The following is a 20287-nucleotide window of genomic DNA, read 5'->3' on the forward strand; positions in this document are numbered from 1 at the left end:
GGGGATTTTCTGTCAGATGCTCAAGCTCTGTTAAATTAGATTGGGAGCAGCAATCTTCAAGTCTTTCCACAGGGTTAAATTCTGGGCTTTGGCTGGACCACTCGAAGGACTTTCACATTATTGTTCTGTAGCCATTCCAGCATTGCTTTGGCTGTATGCTTGGGGTCATTGTCCTGTTGGAACATACATCTTCTCATCAAGGATTTGCCTGTATTTAGCTTCATTGCTACTTCTATCCTTACCAGTCTCCCTGCTGCTGAAAAGCATCCCCAAAACATGATGCTGCCACCAATGCTTCACGGTAGGGATAGTGTGCCTGGTTTTCTCCAGACATAGTGCTTTACATTCAGGCCAAAGAGTAACATTTGTCTCAACAGACCACAATATTTTACCTGATATCAGTCTTTCATGTGCCTTTCTGCAAACTCCAAGCGTGCTATCATGTTCCTTTTTCTCAAGTGGCTTCCGTCTGGCCACTCTCCCTTAAAGTGCAGATTGGTGAAGTGCTGTAGAGACTGTTGTCCTTCTGGCAGGTTCTCTCATCTCAGCCAAGGAACTCTGTAGTTCTCGCATCTGGGTCATTGGGTTTTTGGTCACCTTCCTGACCAACGTCCTTCTTGCCTGGTTGCTGAGTTTGGTTGGACGGCCAGACTTAGGCAGAGTCTGGGTAGTTCCGTATGTTTTCAAATTTCCCAATGATTGAGACCACTGCACTCTTGGACACTTTCAAAACTCTAGAAATGTTTATACCCTTCCCTGATTTGTGTCATCACAATTCTATCTCAGAGATCTATGGACAGTTCCTTGGGCTTCATGGTATAGTTTCTGCTCTGACATGCATTGTCAACTGTGGAACCTTTATGTAGATGGGTGTGTTTATAATTCATGTCCAAATAATTGACTTGGCCACCTGTGGACTCCAAGTTGTAGTGACATCTCAAGGATGATCAAAGGAATTTGATGCACCTGAGCTCAATTTGTAGTGTCATAGCAAGGGATGTGGATATTTATGTAATTTAGATTTCTGTATTTCATTTGCAATAATGTCTAATCATATTTTCACTGTCATTATGGGGTGAGGGGGAAACAAATTCAGGCTGTAACACAACAAAATGTGCAATAAGTCAGAGATTGAATACTTTCTAAACACACTGTATTTAATATTGTCATGTAGCCCCAGGAAGTGAGCAATAGTGGTGACATCAGTCTTTTTCTGTGGGTTAACAGAGAAACAGGAAGTGAAGTGTGGGAGGGCAGAGCTGCGTCCTGTCATCTGTGTGTGTGTGTGTGTGTGTGTGGCAACCAACCCATCCTGACTGCCCGGGTGGACAGGACACACAGTTGCTGCCGTGTGTGTGTGGCCTATTTATAGAGCCCAAGTATCAAAATAATGGGCTGCAAAATAATACCTTTACTGATGGCTCTGAGGTCGACCGATTTTTATGATTTTTCAACACCGATACCGATTATTGGAGGGCCAAAAAAGCCGATACCGATTTTAATCAGACGTTTTTTTTTAAACTGTATTTTATTTGTAATAGTGACAATTACAACAATACTGAATGGACACTTATTTTAATATAATACATCAAAATCAATTTAGCCTCAAATAAATAATGAAACATGTTCCATTTGGTTTAAATAATGCAAAAACAAAGTGTTGGAGAAGAAAGTAAAAGTGCCATGTAAGAAAGCTCACGTTTAAGTTCCTTGCTCAGAACATGAGAACATATGGAAGCTGGTGGTTCCTTTTAACATGAGTCTTCAATATTCCCAGGTAAGAAGTTTTAGGTTGTAGTTATTATAGGAGTTATAGGACTATTTCTCTCTCTACGATTTGTATTTCATATACCTTTGACTATTGAATGTTCTTATAGGCACTTTAGTATTGCCAGTGTAACAGTATAGCTTCCATCCCTCTCCTCGCTCCTACCTGGGCTCGAACCAGGAACACATTGACAACAGCCACCCTCGAAGCAGCGTTACCCATGCAGAGCAAGGGGAACAACTACTCCAAGTCTCAGAGCGAGTGACGTTTGAAACGCTATTAGCGCGCACCCCGCTAACTAGCTAGCCATTTCACATCGGTTACACCAGCCTAATCTCGGGAGTTGATAGGCTTGAAGTCATAAACATCGCAATGCTTGAGCTCCTGGCAAAACGCACGAAAGTCCTGTTTGAATGCATGCTTACGAGCCTGCTGCTGCCTATCACCGCTCAGTCAGACTGCTCTATCAAATCATAGACTTAATTATAACACACAGAAATACGAGCCTTAGGTCATTAATATGGTCGAATCCGGAAACGATCATCTCGAAAACAAGAAGTTTATTCTTTCAGTGAAATACGGAACCGTTCCGTATTTTATCTAACGGGTGGCATCCATAAGTCTAAATATTCCTGTTACATTGCACAACCTTCAATGTTATGTCATAATTGCGTAAAATTCTGGCAAATTAGTTCGCAACGAGCCAGGCGGCCCAAACTGCATATACCCTGACTCTGGGTGCAATGAACACAAGAGAAGTGACACAATTTCACCTGGTTAATATTGCCTGCTAACCTGGATTTATTTTAGCTAAATATGCAGGTTTAAAAATATATACTTGTGTATTGATTTTAAGAAGAGGCATTGATGTTTATGGTTAGGTACACGTTGGAGCAACGACAGTCCTGTTTCGCGAATGAGCACCGTATCGATTATATGCAACGCAGGACACGCTAGGTAAACTAGTAATATCAACTATCTGTAGTTAACTAGTGATTATGATGGATAATTTTTTATACGTGTAATGCTAGCTAGCAACTTACCTTGGCTTCTTACTGCATTCGCGTAACAGGCAGTCTCCTCGTGGAGTGCAATGTAATCAGGTGGTTAGAGCGTTGGACTAGTTAACCGTAAGGTAACAAGATTGAATCCCCGAGCTGACAAGGTAAAAATCTGTCGTTCTGCCCCTGAACAAGGCAGTTAACCCACCGTTCCTAGGCCGTCATTGAAAATAAGAATGTGTTCTTAACTGACTTGCCTGGTTAAATAAAGGTATTAAAAAAAATCTGCTAAATCGGTGTCCAAAAATACTGATTTCCGATGTGTTATGAAAACTCGAAATCGACCCTAATTAATTGGTCATTCCAATTTAATCGGTCGACCTCTACTCTCAATGTCATAAGGTAGCATCATAAAAATCATATTTTTCTCCCTGCATCCTCTACAACCTACATTTTACTATAGAACACTGCATGTGAATCACAGCCAAACCTGACACCCTTCTCCCTCTAACACCTCCCAATCAGGACAGGTCCCATATTACCTGGGTAGAGAAGGACTTTGCCAATATTACTGCCAAGGTAAGATTATTCCTCATTCAGTGGCCTTATCCTCAGCTAAGTCAATACACTCTCTTCCTCAAATGCTTTGCCTTGCTGAGCTAAAATCAATATTGTGTCAACAATGTCAGAATATGTTGTGAATAATTTGGCTTGTCTGTCTGTCGACTCAGAGTGAAATGCAATAGCGCTGTGGCTGGCTCCTTGGCTGTGGCTGGCTCCTTAGCTGTGGCTGTCCCCTTAGCTGTGGCTGTCCCCTTAGCTGTGGCTGTCCCCTTAGCTGTGGCTGTCCCCTTAGCTGTGGCTGTCCCCTTAGCTGTGGCTGTCCCCTTAGCTGTGGCTGTCCCCTTAGCTGTGGCTGTCCCCTTAGCTGTGGCTGTCCCCTTAGCTGTGGCTGTCCCCTTAGCTGTGGCTGTCCCCTTAGCTGTGGCTGTCCCCTTAGCTGTGGCTGGCCCCTTAGCTGTGGCTGGCCCCTTAGCTGTGGCTGGCCCCTTAGCTGTGGCTGGCCCCTTAGCTGTGGCTGGCCCCTTAGCTGTGGCTGGCCCCTTAGCTGTGGCTGGCCCCTTAGCTGTGGCTGGCCCCTTAGCTGTGGCTGGCCCCTTAGCTGTGGCTGGCCCCTTAGCTGTGGCTGGCCCCTTAGCTGTGGCTGGCCCCTTAGCTGTGGCTGGCCCCTTAGCTGTGGCTGGCCCTCCTTAGCTGTGGCTGGCCCCTTCCCTTAGCTGTGGCTGGCCCCTTCCCTTAGCTGTGGCTGGCCCCTTCCCTTAGCTGTGGTTGGCCCCTTCCCTTAGCTGTGGCTGGCCCCTTCCCTTAGCTGTGGCTGGCCCCTTCCCTTAGCTGTGGCTGGCCCCTTCCCTTAGCTGTGGCTGGCCCCTTCCCTTAGCTGTGGCTGGCCCCTTCCCTTAGCTGTGGCTGGCCCCTTCCCTTAGCTGTGGCTGGCCCCTTCCCTTAGCTGTGGCTGGCCCCTTCCCTTAGCTGTGGCTGGCCCCTTCCCTTAGCTGTGGCTGTCCCCTTAGCTTAGCTGTGGCTGGCCCCTTAGCTTAGCTGTGGCTGTCCCCTTAGCTGTGGCTGGCTCCTTAGCTGTGGCTGTCCCCTTAGCTGTGGCTGTCCCCTTAGCTGTGGCTGGCCCCTTAGCTGTGGCTGGCCCCTTAGCTGTGGCTGGCCCCTTAGCTGTGGCTGGCCCCTTAGCTGTGGCTGGCCCCTTAGCTGTGGCTGGCCCCTTAGCTGTGGCTGGCCCCTTCCCTTAGCTGTGGCTGGCCCCTTCCCTTAGCTGTGGCTGGCCCCTTCCCTTAGCTGTGGCTGGCCCCTTCCCTTAGCTGTGGCTGGCCCCTTCCCTTAGCTGTGGCTGGCCCCTTCCCTTAGCTGTGGCTGGCCCCTTCCCTTAGCTGTGGCTGGCCCCTTCCCTTAGCTGTGGCTGGCCCCTTCCCTTAGCTGTGGCTGGCCCCTTCCCTTAGCTGTGGCTGGCCCCTTCCCTTAGCTGTGGCTGGCCCCTTCCCTTAGCTGTGGCTGGCCCCTTCCCTTAGCTGTGGCTGGCCCCTTCCCTTAGCTGTGGCTGGCCCCTTCCCTTAGCTGTGGCTGTCCCCTTCCCTTAGCTGTGGCTGTCCCCTTAGCTTAGCTGTGGCTGTCCCCTTAGCTGTGGCTGTCCCCTTAGCTGTGGCTGGCTCCTTAGCTGTGGCTGTCCCCTTAGCTGTGGCTGTCCCCTTAGCTGTGGCTGTCCCCTTAGCTGTGGCTGGCTCCTTAGCTGTGGCTGTCCCCTTAGCTGTCTGAGTCATTTGCTTCAGAATTTGACACGGCAACTTTTTCATACATCTTTGCTGTAGAAATGTTATTTTCAACATCTGGTTGAAATCCGTGTGGATTTTCTAGGGTTATCATCATGTGACTTTAAATGGACACCTGAAGCTTCAATGGCTCTCCGTTGAAAGTATTTCTTAGTCCAGGACTAGGCTCTGCATCCTGGGAACCTATCCTACATTCCTTGTATTTATCACATCACAAATGGAGTTAGGACTGAGTTCATACGGCACATAGCATGGGCCAGTAAGCGTAAAGTCGCTGGTCTGAATCACCGAGCTGGTGAAAACACTCTAGATACGTGTCTGCTAAATGACTAAAATGTCAATTATACTGTGAAGATAATAGGGGTGCGATCAGCAGGATACGTTTTGGAACATTCAGATATATATATATATATATATCTCACAAACATGCCTCTGTCATGTAGTCCAAGGAATCATGTTGGCTCAATTCATGGTATTTGTATCTGCAACGTTCAACTTTTGGCAACTGAAGGTGGCCTAGGTACAAGTGGTACAGTACAAGATATTTTGATCCTGGTCTAGTCATGCAATAGAGCTCTATCGGAGGTAACATGGGATCTTAGGAGCTTGAAGAAGAAGTAGTAACTTAGAAAGCCGATGGAGACTGAGTGGAACAGTGTTCGGTGAAGCTAAGAGGAAGTGTGGATTGATTTATATAGACACAGTGACAGTGTGTTTGTAGGGATGTGGAAGTTCCTCTCCTCGCACACGGGGTAGATGGGAGTGGCAGGAAAGAGGCTGTAAGGGATTCCTGTGTCCTGGCCCATCTCTCATTCTTTATAGCGCAAGAACGAAGGAGACAGAGAGCTCTCTCTCTCTTCAATTCAAGGGTTTTTTATTGGCATGGAAACATATGTTAACATTGACAAAGCAAGTGAACTAGATAATGTACAAAAGGGAAATAAAAATGGACAATAAACCATACACTCACAGAAGTTCCAAAAATAAAGACATTACAAATGTCATTATCTATATGATGTATCTCTATCTGGGTCATAATGTTGACAGTGAGGGAGGTGACACCTCACCACCCTGCCCACACCTCACCACCCTGGCCATAGCCGAAGGGAAGTTGTCCTGTCTGTCTTTCACACACTAGTTGTGTGGGTTCTGCACACAGGTCTCTTCCTTCCTGCCTCTCTCTCTCTCTCGCTCCCTCTCTGTGTGTCTCTCTCAGTTCAGCAGTAGGCAAAGCTCTGTGCTAGCAGAGGACAGGACACAAAGTTAACAGAGCTTTTACATACAGAGTACAACTTTCACCTCATCTTACCTGGCAGTCTACCAGTCTGGTATGAGATTGAGGACTTTGTTCAGAGGTAGGGGGGGATGGGACTGAGATGAGGTCTAGGTTGGCAAGGCAATGTTGAGATGGACAAGAACGGGAGGAAGTTGAAAGTGAGCCGCTTGCTGACCCTCTTCTTCCTCTTCAAGAAACACCAGACCAATGCTTTGGCCAGCTGCAGCGTGCCACAGACAGGCAATGAGACAGACGCCTCATGTGAAGACCGTCAGAACAGAACCCGGTGTATGGTAATGTGGTCTTCACACCGGGGCGAATCCCAACTTCCACTTGTCAAATTTTTACTTACATGGTCATGCTTTGAAGTGCATTTTCAACTAAGCTGAAGGTTTTGGGCCCATAGATAATTAGATCTGGGCTTGTTGTGTATGGAGCAGGAGATGTGTAAAAGGCATGTCATGTGTGTTAGAATGTATTGTTTGCATTTCCTGTCCTCTTCTTCGTTTTGTTTTGCTTCCTGTTGACAGACTATGAATGTGCAGTGCCAAAAGCAGATATTGAGGTATATGGCAGTTGTGTAGGTGTATTAATGAATGAACACTTATTCTATTGTGATATGAGGCAGCAAGTGTTAGAGCTTATTGTGGTCGAAGCAGTCTGACTCAACGGGTTAAAGGCCTTCACACTGTGAAACACCTGAATAAGTCAGTGCTTCACAGTATGTCAGTTATTTGGATCCTAAACACAGAGATATTGACAGTATGAAAACAGTATGTGTCATTCAGAAAGTATTCAGACCCCTTGACTTTTGCCACATTTTGTTACGTTACAACCTTATTCTTAAATGGATAACTTTTTTTTTTTAAGCATGTTTGACGAGCAGGTGTCCACATACTTTTGGCAATGTAATATTGTTCTTGACTGTAGGGGTTAATTTGTTAAGAATGTACAAATTTATTCCAAACAACTTACCTTGATTACAGTAAACGTACATTTTAACTACCGATCGTATACCTGCTAGCTTTGTAGGAGACCGACGCAGTGGGGGGGGGGTTTTAGAGAATTAACTTTACACAAGTAAGAATGTATAAGTTAGGTGTGGTCGTTGTAATTTCATGGTGACTCAGTGTTAACTTAGTCAGCAGTGTGGTAGAGGAGTGTTTCTGTCTAGTGTTTGTGTCTACTGAGGGTAGAACTATCCCCCCCTATGGTTGGGTCACTGCACATGGTCACTAGCATAATGGAGTCTAAAGCCTTGTTCACATTTGCAAATTTTGAAGTGACTCAAATTCTATTTATTTGCATTTCTGATTTGAATCTCTAATTTTTCATGCTGTCTGTCCAGGCAAAAAGCACATGGAATCGGATATTTCAAGCAAAGTTTCAAACCACCACCTGATTCCTGGCCATGTGACCTTTTGTCTGAACAGTCAAATCTGATTTGTTTGCCCTTGAGTGGTTTTTAGACTTATTTGGCATATCTTGCTGCTTGCTAGCTACTCCGACTTTTTGACAAGAACATGTGGTAGCTAACTAGCTTGTTTACAAACAAATTAGGGACTGTGCTAGAAAGCTAAACAGCTAACTAGCTAGCTAGGTGACTGCCGTGGCTAGCCAAAAAGGACTTGTTTTGAAAGTTGGATCTAATCGTTTGAGGCGTTACAAGTGTTCTTACACTATAATTTTAAACATTCAAAGCAACTGGGAAACGTCCATGACAACGTTGTTGTCACCTTAACTTGCTACATAACTTCTGAGTGATAGGAAGCACGAGCACCACGACCAATCAGCCTACACCACTGCACACATACCCGTTGTTACTATGACAACAAGCGTAGCCTTGTTGTCATCAGTAAATGACTGCTGTCTGAACACACATCTGATTTGGTCACTTGTAACTTGCTGTTTAGACAGTCAGTAGTTCAAAACAGATTTGTAAAAACAAAACAGTTTTTGAGCTTTGAGGCCTGCAGTGAGAACGAGGCTTAAGGGGCCTGGGGGTTGGGCCACTTCACATGGTATTGCACTGCAACTCTGCATACTGGAGTTGGCTATTTTGAGGAATGTCTCAACAAACATGGTATAACGTATAAAGGCAATGTATTTGCACAAAAAAAAAAAAATGTACTGTGACTGTTCTGTTGTAATATCAGTAAGATTCAGTAGACCTAGGCTCTAAAGCAGCCTATGTGTTACACCGCTGGTGTGAAAACAGAATTATTTAAAGTTGTGGTTACTGTTACCATTCTCAGTATCATTGACAGTAAATGGTGCCATCACCACTTGTTCCGACAGGCTGCCCACAACACAAATACACCCGAGAGTTGAGAAGTGTCCCAGGGGATTTGAGTTTTTATTATAAAAAAATTGTCTACACTTGTTCCATCTCTGTCTTCTAAGCCTAAATAGCACTGCTACACCAAGCCATTACCGTTTTCTGAACTCTCTCTCTATATACACTGCTCAAAAAAATAAAGGGAACACTTAAACAACACAATGTAACTCCAAGTCAATCACACTTCTGTGAAATCAAACTGTCCACTTAGGAAGCAACACTGATTGACAATAAATTTCACATGCTGTTGTGCAAATGGAATAGACAAAAGGTGGAAATTATAGGCAATTAGCAAGACACCCCCAAAAAAGGAGTGATTCTGCAGGTGGTGACCACAGACCACTTCTCAGTTCCTATGCTTCCTGGCTGATGTTTTGGTCACTTTTGAATGCTGGCGGTGCTCTCACTCTAGTGGTAGCATGAGACGGAGTCTACAACCCACACAAGTGGTTCAGGTAGTGCAGTTCATCCAGGATGGCACATCAATGCGAGCTGTGGCAAAAAGGTTTGCTGTGTCTGTCAGCGTAGTGTCCAGAGCATGGAGGCGCTACCAGGAGACAGGCCAGTACATCAGGAGACGTGGAGGAGGCCGTAGGAGGGCAACAACCCAGCAGCAGGACCGCTACCTCCGCCTTTGTGCAAGGAGGTGCACTGCCAGAGCCCTGCAAAATGACCTCCAGCAGGCCACAAATGTGCATGTGTCAGCATATGGTCTCACAAGGGGTCTGAGGATCTCATCTCGGTACCTATTGGCAGTCAGGCTACCTCTGGCGAGCACATGGAGGGCTGTGCGGCCCCACAAAGAAATGCCACCCCACACCATGACTGACACATCGCCAAACCGGTCATGCTGGAGGATGTTGCAGGCAGCAGAACGTTCTCCACGGCGTCTCCAGACTCAGTCACGTCTGTCACATGTGCTCATGTGCTCAGTGTGAACCTGCTTTCATCTGTGAAGAGCACAGGGCGCCAGTGGCGAATTTGCCAATCTTGGTGTTCTCTGGCAAATGCCAAACGTCCTGCACGGTGTTGGGCTGTAAGCACAACCCCCACCTGTGGACGTCGGGCCCTCATACCACCCTCATGGAGTCTGTTTCTGACCGTTTGAGCAGACACATGCACATTTGTGGCCTGCTGGAGGTCATTTTGCAGGGCGCTGGCAGTGCACCACCTTGCACAAAGGCGGAGGTAGCGGTCCTGCTGCTGGGTTGTTGCCCTCCTACGGCCTCCTCCACGTCTCCTGATGTACTGGCCTGTCTCCTGGTAGCGCCTCCATGCTCTGGACACTACGCTGACAGACACAGCAAACCTTTTTGCCACAGCTCGCATTGATGTGCCATCCTGGATGAACTGCACTACCTGAGCCACTTGTGTGGGTTGTAGACTCCGTCTCATGCTACCACTAGAGTGAGAGCACCGCCAGCATTCAAAAGTGACCAAAACATCAGCCAGGAAGCATAGGAACTGAGAAGTGGTCTGTGATCACCACCTGCAGAATCACTCCTTTTTTGGGGGTGTCTTGCTAATTGCCTATAATTTCCACCTTTTGTCTATTCCATTTGCACAACAGCATGTGAAATTTATTGTCAATCAGTGTTGCTTCCTAAGTGGACAGTTTGATTTCACAGAAGTGTGATTGACTTGGAGTTACATTGTGTTGTTTAAGTGTTCCCTTTATTTTTTTGAGCAGTGTATATATATCCTCTGGTAATACCTGGTTTTCTACCCTCTTCCTCTTTTCAGTTGGCTTCTTAGAATTAGGTACACACACTTTGATCAGGATGCAACCTAGTATGAGAAAAGAGGAACCTGTATCAACCAACCCCCAGCAGCTCCTAAACGTCTTGCTCCTAAGCTACATGCAATAGTTATTTGTATGCACTGTAGGAAGCTCTGGTCCTATTCATTCTGAAATATCCTTATCAAGAATAGTTTATTTTCATGGTCACGTGATCAAACGTCTTTGGTTTTCCTCACTGGACTGTTTGGAGAAAGACAGATTTGTACTACCAAAGGACGTATGGCAAAATCTTACCGCGTTTAGGATGTTTTTTTATCTGTAGACAGTGTCAATGTTTTCTCTTGGCAGGGATGACCTACTATGCTATCTCCTGCATAATGGACCTTGTTATTGTCTCTGTCTAGGACAATGATGTCATCAAGGAGATCAACATCACCAACGTGGTCAAGGAGGGCTCAGAGAAAGCCGATGCCCGCCAGTTTGAGCTGCTTAAAGTGCTGGGCCAGGGCTCCTTTGGCAAGGTAAGAGATTGTCTAAGGTAGTACATTGCCCATGTTCCATTAACCCTCTGCTTGCAGATAAATGGGAGATTGGTTTAAACCAGGGGTGGGTAATTCCAGTCCTCGATGACCTAATTTGGTGTCAATTTTTCCCCAGCTAACACACCTGACTGCAATCAACTAATGATGATCTTCAGTTTAGAAATGCAATTTGATTAATCAGCTGTATTTGCTAGGGATGGAGAAGAAGTGTGACACCAATCAGGCCCTCGAGGACTGGAGTTGCCCACCCCTGATCTAAACAGTGGGATAGAAATCTTGCTTTCACTTGTCCAATCTGGGAGAGATCAGTGATGGCCTCCGTCATCAACCATAAAGCAACTCACTGATTAGAACAGGGATGGGCAACTTCAGTCCTCGGGGGCCTGGTTGGTGTCACACTTTTGCCCCAGCTAACACACCTGACTCCAATAATCAACTGATCACGATGATCAGTTTAGAATGTAATTAGTTGAATCAGCTGTGTTTTGCTAGGGATGGTGGGAAAAGTGACCCCACTCCGGCCCCTGAAGACGAGTTGCCCATCCCTGGGTTAGATCAAAATGGGACTAGCAACACCTCCTCCTCGTTAGTGGGAGATAATGGTTAGAACAAAATGGGACTAGCAACACCTTCTCCTCGTTAGTGGGAGATAATGGTTAGAACAAAATGGGACTAGCAACACCTCCTCCTCGTTAGTGGGAGATAATGGTTAGATCAAAATGGGACTAGCAACACCTCCTCCTCGTTAGTGGGAGATAATGGTTAGAACAAAATGGGACTAGCAACACCTTCTCCTCGTTAGTGGGAGATAATGGTTAGAACAAAATGGGACTAGCAACACCTTCTCCTCGTTAGTGGGAGATAATGGTTAGAACAAAATGGGACTAGCAACACCTCCTCCTCGTTAGTGGGAGAAAATGGTTAGATCAAAATGGGACTAGCAACACCTTCTCCTCGTTAGTGGGAGATAATGGTTAGATCAAAATGGGACTAGCAACACCTCCTCCTCGTTAGTGGGAGATAATGGTTAGAACAAAATGGGACTAGCAACACCTTCTCCTCGTTAGTGGGAGATAATGGTTAGAACAAAATGGGACTAGCAACACCTCCTCCTCGTTAGTGGGAGATAATGGTTAGATCAAAATGGGACTAGCAACACCTTCTCCTCGTTAGTGGGAGATAATGGTTAGATCAAAATAGGACTAGCAACACCTCCTCGTTAGTGGGAGATAATGGTTAGATCAAAATGGGACTAGCAACACCTCCTTCTCCTCGTTAGTGGGGGATAATGGTTAGAACAAAATGGGACTAGCAACACCTCCTTCTCCTCCTCGTTAGTGGGGGATAATGGTTAGAACAAAATGACATTCACTGCAGCAGGTTTTACTACACTTCTGACCTTGTTTAGGGAAGCGAATCGTGTTTGACTTTGTGACAGATACTAATGATTGACTGCTAAGCTTATCTCTTTAGTAGAAATACTTTCCACTTTAAACCATGCAGAAAGCTGGTGTTTTAGCACAGTGGTTTTCAGACCTCTCCTCCAGCCGTTCCACGCATTTGAACTATTCCACAGATTGATTCAACTAATCATCAAGCCCTTGACTAGGTGAACCAGGCGAGCTAGTTCAGGGCTACAACACAATTGTGAAACGTCTGGAGGTCCCAGAGGAGCGGTTTGAAAACCCCTGCATTAGCAGCATCCAATCACTCCCAAGGCTGTGATTGTGCACATGAAGCAAATTTTATTGGTCACATACACGTGTTTAGCAGATGTTTTTGCGGGTGTTATGAAATGCTTGTGCTTCTAGTTCCGACATTGCAGCAATATCTAACGAGTAATATCTAACAATTTCACAACAAATACCTAATACACACAAATCTAAGTAAAGGAATGGAATTATGAATATATAAATATATGGATGAACAATGTCAGAGCGGCATAGACTAAGATACAGTAGAATAGTATAGAATGGTGGCCATCTTGAAGCATGTGGGGTTAACGAGAGTCTCAGTAATACAAAGGCAAAACCCTGCAGATGGAAATTTCCATATGTATGGCTTGAGAATGCATTGTTCTGACCAGCCCTTGGGCCTGATGCTGATATCTCATACCTGGCATACACACACACACACACACACACATACACATACACACACACACACACACACACACACACACACACACACACACACACACACACACACACTGCCTGTCTTTCAGCTCACTGCTTCACCCACCTCTCTGCTTGCTCTACTGATGTGCCACAGGAGGTGGTCTATCTTTATTTAGGGCACCAAGAACACATTCTAGACAAATCCGTTCAATGTTCATGTGTAATTAGTCCAATTTACAACAAGTACGCATCTAAACAAACCCACTTAATGTTCATTCGTATTCATTCCATTTAATTTCTCACACTTCAGATGACAAGATCTAAAATAGCAGTTTTTTGTTTCTCTGGTTGAGGTTATCTGGGTGTCAGGCTAGGCTGTTTCACAGTTAGATAGGACTTACATTATTTACACTGACTAGGCCTGACTACATAATTAAGGTGGTGAGGTATTGGTTACAAATACAGCATTTATAGCCTTTTATTATTATTATACAGGCCAGGAAGAATGCCAGAGACCATCACATGTAGTAGTTCCAATGACCGTCCCCCTTGTCGCTCCCATAGGTTTGTAGCTTACTGCATTGAGCATATATATATATATAGATATAGATATAGATAGATAGATAGATAGATATATATTCAATATCAACGCCAGTCACGGAGCATTGACTTGGATGGGAATGTCCGATGTCCTCTCTAGTTAATTTTTCTAGGATTGAGAGTTGGATGTTGTCTTGCGTTGCCTGCAGGTGTTCTTGGTGCGGAAGGTGACGCCTCCCGACGACAACGAGCTGTATGCAATGAAGGTCCTGAGAAAAGCCACCCTCAAAGGTACACACACACACAAAGTGGAATAGAGACATATACTATCATGGGAAACGATGCTGTAGCTACACGTTCATGGGGTGGTAAACATGTTGTGACGTTTTTGGGTGGTTAACATCTTGTGACGTTTTTGGGTGGTAAACACGTTGTGACGTTTTTGGGGTGGTAAACATGTTGTGACGTTTTTGGGGTGGTAAACACGTTGTGACGTTTTTGGGGTGGTAAACATGTTGTGACGTTTTTGAGTGGTAAACATGTTGTGACGTTTTTGGGGTGGTAAACATGTTGTGACGTTTTTGGGGTGGTTAACATGTTGTGACGTTTTTGGGGTGGTTAACATGTTGTGACGTTTTTGGGGTGGTTAACATGTTGTGACGTTTTTGGGGTGGTTAACATGTTGTGACGTTTTTGGGGTGGTTAACATGTTGTGACGTTTTTGGGGTGGTTAACATGTTGTGACGTTTTTGGGGTGGTTAACATGTTGTGACGTTTTTGGGGTGGTTAACATGTTGTGACGTTTTTGGGGTGGTTAACATGTTGTGACGTTTTTGGGGTGGTTAACATGTTGTGACGTTTTTGGGGTGGTTAACATGTTGTGACGTTTTTGGGGTGGTTAACATGTGACGTTTTTGGGGTGGTTAACATGTGACGTTTTTGGGGTGGTTAACATGTTGTGACGTTTTTGGGGTGGTTAACATGTTGTGACGTTTTTGGGGTGGTTAACATGTGACGTTTTTGGGGTGGCAAACAAAAACAGCCCACTTGTTGCGCAAACATAAGTGTGTCTGAATCCATCCAACGGAGCTCACGGTTTCATAACCACATCTTCATAGTAAAGGCTTGGTCTCACCTCATTTGTTGACATGTCTTTGCGTTCGCTCCATACTCTACGTGCCATTTTGCTTTACAATTTTTTTCCCCCAGTGTTTTGAACTTGTCTCAAGGCTCTGATGGTGAGAAGACATGAGCGTTTTCTTCAGTTAGTGTGTATCTCGTCTTCCTGTATGTGTAGTTGTAGAAGACCACACCGCTAGCTAGCAGTCGGTGTCAGTCGCTCCCCACCCTCAATGGGAACAGATTGTCTCACAGATTACAGCTCACTGCCATCGTGTGCTGAAAATCTGTCTAATCGTTCAACAAGAATGTCCGTTCACATTTTCATTATTTAATTTTTTTTTAATTATTTGTATTATCAAAATATTTCAAGGATTGATTATTTGGCGTTTTTGCTTTTGGCTGAATTCTCAAATCCATTGAGTGAGATTTAAATATTTTTGGTGACACTGACAGTTTAGCATTTTGTTTAAGTAATGTCTTAGCCATGGACTCCCTTTTCCAAACCCATCTGTTACCAAGCTAATGTGGTAGCATTGTTTTGCACTAACCTTCTGACAGCTCTGAAATGGTGCGATCCTTTCCCCACCCCACAGTGAGAGACCGGGTGAGGACCAAGATGGAGAGAGACATCCTGGCAGATGTCAACCACCCCTTCGTGGTCAAACTCCACTACGGTGAGTTCACAACCAGGACCTTTGTTCAGATAACATGGTAAAGGACCACAGGGCTGGTGGTGACAACACCGTGTCACTTAGCGATAACCTTCCCTGTAGTCGTCGTGGGCAGTGCCCTCCATGTTTATACGATGAATGGGAACAGCTTTGGGTGCTGCCAGACATTTTTATGCAAATGATTTAGCACTGGATATACACTTGTGCTAGCCCATTAAGTGTCTGTGTGTCTCTAGCATTTCAGACTGAGGGAAAGCTCTACCTGATCCTGGACTTTCTGAGAGGAGGAGATCTCTTCACCAGACTGTCTAAAGAGGTGTGTTCTTAATGTTTTCTGAGAGGAGGAGATCTCTTCACAAGACTGTCTAAAGAGGTGGACCTCAAGGGCCTATGTTCCAGAAAAATGTATCTTTGTGACATCTTATGTGTCATGGTTATTATAACATCTCTGCATTATATTTTGTGTGTGTATGTGGTATCCAGGTGATGTTCACAGAGGAGGATGTAAAGTTCTACCTAGCGGAGTTGGCTCTGGGCCTGGACCACCTGCATAGCCTGGGAATCATCTACAGAGACCTCAAACCTGAGAAGTAGGTGGAGCCTCAGCGGAGGGCAGCTAGTCCTCGCTAGCCTAGCGTAGCATCACCTTCCTACAATAATAATATATGCCATTTAGCAGACACTTTTATCCAAGCAACTTATAGTCATGTGTGCATATATTTTACACATCAGTAGCCCCAGTGAGAATTGAACCCACGATCCTGGTGTTGAAATTGCCATACTCTACCAACTGAGCTAGAGGAGCTAGTGCTAGTGCTAGTGCTAGTGCTAGTGCTAGTGCTAGTGCTAGTGCTAGTGCTAGTGCTAGTGCTGTGCTAGTGCTGTGCTAGTGCTATGCTAGTGCTATGCTAGTGCTGTGCTAGTGCTGTGCTAGTGCTGTGCTAGTGCTGTGCTAGTGCTGTGCTATGCTAGTGCTAGTGCTGTGCTAGTGCTGTGCTAGTGCTGTGCTATGCTAGTGCTAGTGCTGTGCTAGTGCTAGTGCTGTGCTATGCTAGTGTAGCACCAACCCACAAATGCTTTTTCTTCTAAAATGACAGGAACCTTGAGATGCAATGTGCTTCTGTTAGCTATCTCTTCTATGTGTATATACATTATTCAAGGCCCCTTAATCTACAATTTTTAGAAACTGGCTGCATTTCATTGCAGTGTAATTGATTGTCCTCTCAGTTTTGATGAGGGTTATTGATGTTATCAACAATCATCATGTCTGGTCTTGAGTACTGGAATCTTAACATGACATATGGATACTAGAGAATGAGAAAGCCTTGCCTGAGTGCACAGACCGATTTACATAGATGTTATTATGTGTGTGGTATATACATGTCTGACACTGTGAATTAACTGAGGGGGGCAACTTGATTTAGGCTGCGCTTTTGCTGTTACATTTACATTTTAGTGAAGGAAAGAGAGGGAGGATGAGGGCTACTATAGAAAATACAAATGGAGTCTACAGAGTGGTTTTTGAACTCAGAAAATATTCTACCCTCATAATGCCAAGTCATTTGCAATCCGGTTGTGACACAACGCGGAGACCAGTCTGTGGTTGTGACGCAATGCGGAGACCAGTCTGTGGTTGTGACGCAATGCGGAGACCAGTCTGTGGTTGTGACGCAACGCGGAGACCAGTCTGTGCGTTGTGACGCAGCGCGGAGACCAGTCTGTGCGTTGTGACGCAGCGCGGAGACCAGTCTGTGCGTTGTGACGCAGCGCGGAGACCAGTCTGTGCGTTGTGACGCAGCGCGGAGACCAGTCTGTGCGTTGTGACGCAGCGCGGAGACCAGTCTGTGCGTTGTGACGCAGCGCGGAGACCAGTCTGTGCGTTGTGACGCAGCGCGGAGACCAGTCTGTGCGTTGTGACGCAGCGCGGAGACCAGTCTGTGCGTTGTGACGCAGCGCGGAGACCAGTCTCTATTACTGATGTAACGCCTGGCAACTCTCTATTCTGTTGTAGCATTCTACTGGATGAAGAGGGCCATATCAAACTCACAGGTAGGACACACACACACACACACACACACACACACACACACACACACTACCCCCCCCCCCCCCCCTCTCTCCAATATACACGAAGTATACCAAACATAAAGAGAACCTTCCTAATATTGACTTCCTGCCCTCAGAACAGCCTCAATTTGTCAGGGCATGGACTCTACAAGGTGTCGAAAGCGTTCCACAGGGATGCTGGCCCATGATGACTCCATTGCTTCCCACAGTTGTCTAGATTGGTCCACCACCCAAAGACATTCTTGATACACATGGGAAACGCAGTTCTTCACACAAACTGGTGCGCACGGCACCTACTCCTATACTACTTTCATATTTTGTTTTGCCCATTAACCCTCTGAATGGCACACACACACATAATCCATGTCTGTTGGCTCAAGGTCTAAATTATTATTTAACCTGTTCTTCACTTCCTCTACAATGATTGAAGTTGATTTAACAAGTGACCTCAATAAGGAATCAATCAATCACATGTATTTTATAAATACTTTTTTTTACATTAGCTGATGTCACAAAGTGCTTACACAGAAGTCTATACAGTGGCAAGAACAAGTATCTGAACCCTTTGGAAATACCTGGATTTCTGCATAAATTGGTCATAACATTTGATCTGCTCTTCATCTAGGTCACAACAATGGACAAAAAGTCTGCTTAAACTAATCACACACAAACAATTATACGTTTTCATGTCTTTATTGAACACATTGTGTAAACATTCACAGTGCAGGGTGGGAAAAGTATGTGAACCCTTAGATTTAATAACTGGTTGACCCTTCTTTGGCATTAATAACCTCAACGAAATGTTTTCTGTAGTTGCGGATCAGACCTGCACAACAGTCAGGGGGAATTTTGGACCATTCCTCTTTAGCAAACTGTTTCAGTTCAGCAATATTCTTGGGACGTCTGGTGTGAACTGCTCTCTTGAGGTCATGCCACAGCATCTCAATCGGTTGAGGTCAGGACTGACTGGGCCACTCCAGCTCATGGGAATATGAAGTTGTTGGGAATTGTGACAAATTGGCTTGTGTTTTAAAATGGATGCAGGTTTCCGAAGGAGGGACCAGATGTGTTTTAACGATGGTGTGCTCTACACCTTTTTAGCAGGTTTCATATTAGAACTTCTGTTGAAGCCATTCTGTTAATTTACTTCTGTTTTGGGTCGTTGTCCTGTTGCCTCACCCAACTTACTTTGAGCTTCAATTGGCGACAGAGCCTAACATTCTCCTACAAAATGTCTTGATAAACTTGGGAATTAATTTTTCCGTTGACGATAGCAAGCTGTCCAGGCCCTGAGGCAGCAAAGCAGTCCCAAACCATGATGCTCCCTCCACCATACTTTACATTTGGGATGACGTTTTGATGTTGCTGTGCTGTGCCTTTTCTTCTCCACACATAGTGTTGTGTTCCTTCCAAACAACTCAACTGTAGTTTCATCTGTCCACAGAATATTTTGCCAGTACCGCTGTGGAACATCCAGGTGCACTTTTGCAAACTTCAGACATGCAGCAATGTTTTTTTTGGACAGCAGTGGCTTCTTCCGTGATGTTTTCCCATGAACACCATTCTTGTTTCGGATTTTGCGTATCGTAGACTCGTCAACAGAGATGTTAGCATGTTCCAGAGATTTCTGTATGTCTTTAGCCGACACTCTAGGATTCTTAACCACAGTGAGCATTCTGCGCTGTGCTCTTGCAGTCATCTTTGCAGGACGGCCACTCCTAGGGAGAGTAGCAACAGTGCTGAACTTTCTCCATTTATAGACCATTTGTCTTACCATGGACATCAAGGCTTTTAGAGATACTTTTGTAACCCTTTCCTGCTTTATGTAAGTCCACAATTCTTAATGTTAGATCTTCTGATATGTCTTTTGTTCGAGGCATGGTTCACATCAGGCAATGCTTCTTGTAAATAGCAAACTCACACTTTGTGAGGTTTTTTTTATAGGGCGAGACAGCTCTAACCAACATCTCCAATCTCGTCTCATTGATTGGACTCCAGGTTAGCTGACTACTGACTCTAATTAACTTTTGGAGAAGTCATTAGCCTAGGGGTTCACATACTTTTTCCAACCTACACTGTACAATGTTTGTTATTTGTGTTATTAGTTTAAGCACACTGTTTGCCTATTGTTGTGACTTAGATGAATATCAGATCAAATTTGATGACCAATCTATGCAGAAATCCAGGTAATTCCAAGTGGTTCACATAATTTTTCTTGCAGCTGTATATATGACATTACCCCCCCACTCCACACACACACACACACACACACACACACACACACTAACCCACCCCCCACACACACACGTCCCTCTGTCTGTTCTCTCGTTCCACTTGGCCTCCCCATTAGTCAGTGAGTCTGCACCACTCTTATCTGTTCCTGTGTAGATAACTGCTCTATGCATGGACCTGTAGAGCAGTGGTTCCCAACCAGGGGTACAAGGGCCCTGGGGGTACTTGGCCTGTCCACAGAGGGTACAAGGGCCCTGGGGGTACTTGGCCTGTCCACAGAGGGTACAAGGGCCCTGGGGGTACTTGGCCTGTCCACAGAGGGTACAAGGGCCCTGGGGGTACTTGGCCTGTCCACAGAGGGTACTAGGACCCTGGGGGTACTTGGCCTGTCCACAGAAGGTACAAGGGCGCTGGGGGTACTTGGCCTGTCCACAGAGGGTACAAGGGCCCTGTGGGTACTTGGCCTGTCCACAGAGGGTACAAGGGCCCTGGGGGTACTTGGCCTGTCCACAGAGGGTATTAGGGCCCTGGGGGTA

At 45.4% G+C, this 20287-nt stretch overlaps 1 protein-coding gene across 1 annotated transcript in view; it reads left to right on the forward strand.

The window, feature by feature from the left end:
• Positions 1 to 20287, forward strand: part of LOC120060162 (ribosomal protein S6 kinase 2 alpha-like) — a 96080-nt gene that overhangs the window by 55970 nt on the left and 19823 nt on the right. The window contains exons 3-8 of the mRNA XM_039009283.1: positions 10865 to 10981; positions 13869 to 13950; positions 15375 to 15455; positions 15689 to 15768; positions 15936 to 16042; positions 17464 to 17501. Of these exons, the coding sequence (XP_038865211.1) occupies positions 10865 to 10981; positions 13869 to 13950; positions 15375 to 15455; positions 15689 to 15768; positions 15936 to 16042; positions 17464 to 17501 (505 nt within the window). The remainder of the gene's footprint in view (positions 1 to 10864; positions 10982 to 13868; positions 13951 to 15374; positions 15456 to 15688; positions 15769 to 15935; positions 16043 to 17463; positions 17502 to 20287) is intronic.

The sequence above is a fragment of the Salvelinus namaycush genome, chromosome 15 (genome assembly GCF_016432855.1).
Source record: "Salvelinus namaycush isolate Seneca chromosome 15, SaNama_1.0, whole genome shotgun sequence".
Classification (NCBI taxonomy): Eukaryota; Metazoa; Chordata; class Actinopteri; order Salmoniformes; family Salmonidae; genus Salvelinus; species Salvelinus namaycush.